At 32.9% G+C, this 3890-nt stretch overlaps 1 protein-coding gene across 13 annotated transcripts in view; it reads right to left on the reverse strand.

Moving 5' to 3' along the window:
- LOC106869124 (sorbin and SH3 domain-containing protein 1) overlaps nt 1-3890 on the reverse strand; it is a 482929-nt gene that overhangs the window by 232901 nt on the left and 246138 nt on the right. For 12 of the 13 annotated variants that reach the window (XM_052968338.1, XM_052968340.1, XM_052968337.1 and 9 more), the window contains one exon: nt 2165-2212. The exons of the other annotated variant lie outside the window; for it this stretch is intronic. In XM_052968338.1, coding sequence (XP_052824298.1) covers nt 2165-2212 — 48 coding nt within the window. The remainder of the gene's footprint in view (nt 1-2164; nt 2213-3890) is intronic. 13 annotated transcript variants of the gene reach the window in all.

Raw genomic sequence — 3890 nt, forward strand, 5'->3', positions numbered from 1 at the left:
GCGTGCGTGTGTGTGTGTGTGATTTTTATCAGCATCATATAATATCTATGTTCTATGCTGAAATGGGCTGATTGGTTTGAAAAGATCCAATGGGTCTAGTCCCAAAACTGCATCATGCTCTAGTAAGTGCTTTGGCATGGTTTCTGTGGCAGATGACTTTCCTAACACCAACCACATTACAACATGTATTTGGGTGCTTTTTTCCATGTCATCAGCACAAGAAAGACCACTATACGGCTCATAAGACTATGAACTCCATGGGGTGGGGATGGGGGGCACACATACATCATTTGACCTGAAGGAATCAAGTCGAGGCTATTATGTTCACAGACCACCTGAGATTTGTGCAGCTGATGTACTTCTTGAACAACTGCAGGAATATAGATAGGAAGGAGTTTCCAGAAGATTGAAGCTTTGTGAAGAAAGGATTGAGTGTAGTGATTAGCATGGGGACTATGAGACTCACAATGTCAGTGGCAAGAAGAAAAGACAAGTGAGTCAGAGGAACCTGAGTAGTAGTATAGGAGCAGCGAGCTCTGAGGAGCGATGATTCAGTATTTCTGTTGGTTCGAGGTTAACGTGTGTTGGTAAAAAATTTCATGGCAATCCACCAGCTGGGGTTTTGGGGATGCAGTCTTAGTTATCTATATGTAGAAGCAAAGTGCAATGATCAACAGTATTCTGGCCATATCCAACATCATCATTTAATGTCCATTTTCATTGGACAGTTCAACAGGAGCCAATATACCAGAGGACTGCATCAAGCCCCAATGTCAGCTTTGACATGGTTTCAACAGCTTGATCTTCCTAATGACAACCACTTTAACCAAGGTTATCTCATTCAATGTATCCTCCCTTTTTGGCTATTATGTTGTATATTAAGTTATTTCTAGTACGTAGAACTCCTCGCCCCATTCATTTACCAGTGTTTTGCTGCTTGCCGGTTTCCTTGTTGGACAAAAATCTAAACCACTGAAACAATAATTTATGTCAAATGATGATAAACTGGAGGTAAGGAGGGTTATTGTACTGAGAGTAATAATGAAGTATCATATATGTAATATGGACCAAAGTTTAATACAAAACGTTAAGAAGTAAAAGGTCATTTTCTTAAAATAAAATGTCATGCACAATGTAAGAAGGAAGTTACAGCTTTAAATAGAGTATTTAAAATGAAAAGGCTAAGTTGCTGTGGAACTGCATAACATGGTCATATATGATTGGGGTTAAAAAATGGAATATTATAATGAATTAAGATTCTATCAATATCTATTCGCCTATTTTTTAGCATCTACACACACACACAATATTACACCTTTCCACTCACAGTAATACACATATAATTTTTAACTAATTCCAACTAGTTGGCTGCATCTATGGCTTATCTGAATAAACATTAAAATGCTAAATATTTACCAATGATAGAGTGTGTAGGATTTCTTATAGGTAACTGGAATAAACCCCCTGCCATCAAGTCAAACAAATATCTTGCAGCAGATATCCATTCAGACACCTGAATGACACCATGAAATGGATGAATTAATTTAGACAGAAATAGTCTTAGTAAACCTCTTTGATATAAATTATTTGAAAATTATGATCCCTCACTAATTTGGTGGCCCTGTGGGTAAAGGTGTTTGTAAGCAGCAGAGGTTTCAATCACTTCCAGGTATTATAAATAAGCCTTATTAATTATTTTCATTTTAACAATGTAGTGCCCCAGTATGGCCATGATCTAATGACTGAAACAAGTAAAAGGTAAAAAAATTTCCACAAATTTTGGGAGAGTATGCAGTCAAATTAACTGCAATACTTGACAGGTACATATTTTATTGATCAAGGTCAATTTTTGTATCAGGAATACAATAAACAAAATTGATCCCAACATAGTAATGGTACTTATTTGATCGACACCAAAAGGAGGAAAAGCAGAGTAGACCCCAGCAGGATTTGAACCTGCAAAACAAGAAGTAATTTACTCTGGCTTTCTGCTGCTTTAGTTATCTCCATGACACTTAGGTTTAAAATTATATAAATCTACAAAGGTATTTTAGAAGTTTAATATGTTTTCCAAAGCAAGTCAAACATTATCAAATCATCTTCCACATGTAATATAATGACATGGCAAGGCAGGCTTAAAGTAGATAATATATGAATAACTCACCATTATATAATATTGAGTCCAAATCCTCAGCTAATGCAAATGGATTGTCTAAACAATAAAATGTCATAAAGATAATGAAATGAAAATGTGTGCATATATATATATATATATATACATACATAATTAATTACTCAGAAATAATAAGAACATCTTTTTTAAGATCAGAAATAAAATTGAAAATTATTCAAACTAATTTATTGTAATGAAAATTCTTCAAAATTATTTATTGTAACAATTCCTGGAAACTATTTTTCTTTTCTTTTTTAGTAATTTTATCTGATATTAATAAATTTTAAAATCTAGACTAAACATTTTCTTTTAGGTAGTTTAAATATTTTTGCAAGAACTTTCCCTGGCTTTGCTTCCACCTGTCCCCATTATGTTGTTAAGAAAACAACATTGAATTAACAAAGACTACCAAGGTCAGTTGGCAGCTCTCTCATATATTATATGGCAGAATAGACATCTAATCTCTTATCAGTCCACCTAGTATATGCAAGTCTTAACTACTGAGTATGACTGACTGATACCTTAAAACTCTAGATTCTGAGTAGGATAATATAGTTTGGACTTGAGGTGTGCTCCTCTAATTCAACCGTTAGATTTTGGTAGGTTTGAGAGTGAAAATTTTGATAATTTATTGTGGTGATAGGGTGACCACGATAAACTTAGCGTCAACATAGTATTTCTATGAAAGCTCACAGAGACAAAGTTGATTAAGCAAGGTCAATTTGACTGAGGGCAGAAATGGAACAGAGGAAGAATGCATTTGTGAATAACTATCTGCAAATAGCAACCTGCTTACATCATCAAAAACACCTTAATAAGAGATTTTATTAAGAATGCAATGAATGACAATAAATTTTAGTAAATTGAGTAATTTAAAAACTAGCAAAATCAAACAACTGATACCTCTTGAACTTGAGTTTATTGATATTTCAAAATTGGAATTATTTCTTTTTAAAAGAACTGAGCTATTATTTAAAAAATAACATAACTGATATCACTGTTCCTAGTTAAAGGAAAGCTATTTTTATCATGAAGATATCAAACTAAAATATTTGCTTATTTTTCTTCTATTGATCAACCATAAGGAAATAGTGCCCATAACCATTTTCAGGGCCTCTGAGATTGGTAAAAGGGAAGTACCTTAAACCAGAGACCTCACCTGATTGCTTAGAACAGAGGAGACACCACTAAAGATACCCAAAGACTAAATAATGACGTTAAACTGAGTGACTAGTTAAGTCACCACTTATTTGTTGATGGAAATAAAACAAAAATCTTTACTTTTTATGGTAAATTGCTGTAAACTTTAAATAAAATTAATAAATAAAAAATTAATATGGGACATGAAATGAAAAAAAAACAACAACTTGGAATGAATATCAAGTATACTAGTTAGAATATAGAGCACATCATGTTTGATCAATACTTGACTGAGGTCATGTATTAGGATAATTCATGTTAAATAATATGTTTGTAGAGATGGAAAGAAGAAACAATAAATTATGACCAAGTGACACAATAATGAAAATGTAGAAGAAAAAAAAATATTTAAAATAAACGAATAAATATACAGATGAAATATAAATAATGGCATTAATAAAACAACAGTATATCTATAAATCTATGTCATGCAAACACACAATGAAGATGCATGTGTACATGTGTATGTGTGTGTGTGTGTGTGAGAGAGAGAGAGAGAGAGAGAGAGAGAGAGAGA

The sequence above is a fragment of the Octopus bimaculoides genome, chromosome 5 (genome assembly GCF_001194135.2).
Source record: "Octopus bimaculoides isolate UCB-OBI-ISO-001 chromosome 5, ASM119413v2, whole genome shotgun sequence".
Classification (NCBI taxonomy): domain Eukaryota; kingdom Metazoa; phylum Mollusca; class Cephalopoda; order Octopoda; family Octopodidae; genus Octopus; species Octopus bimaculoides.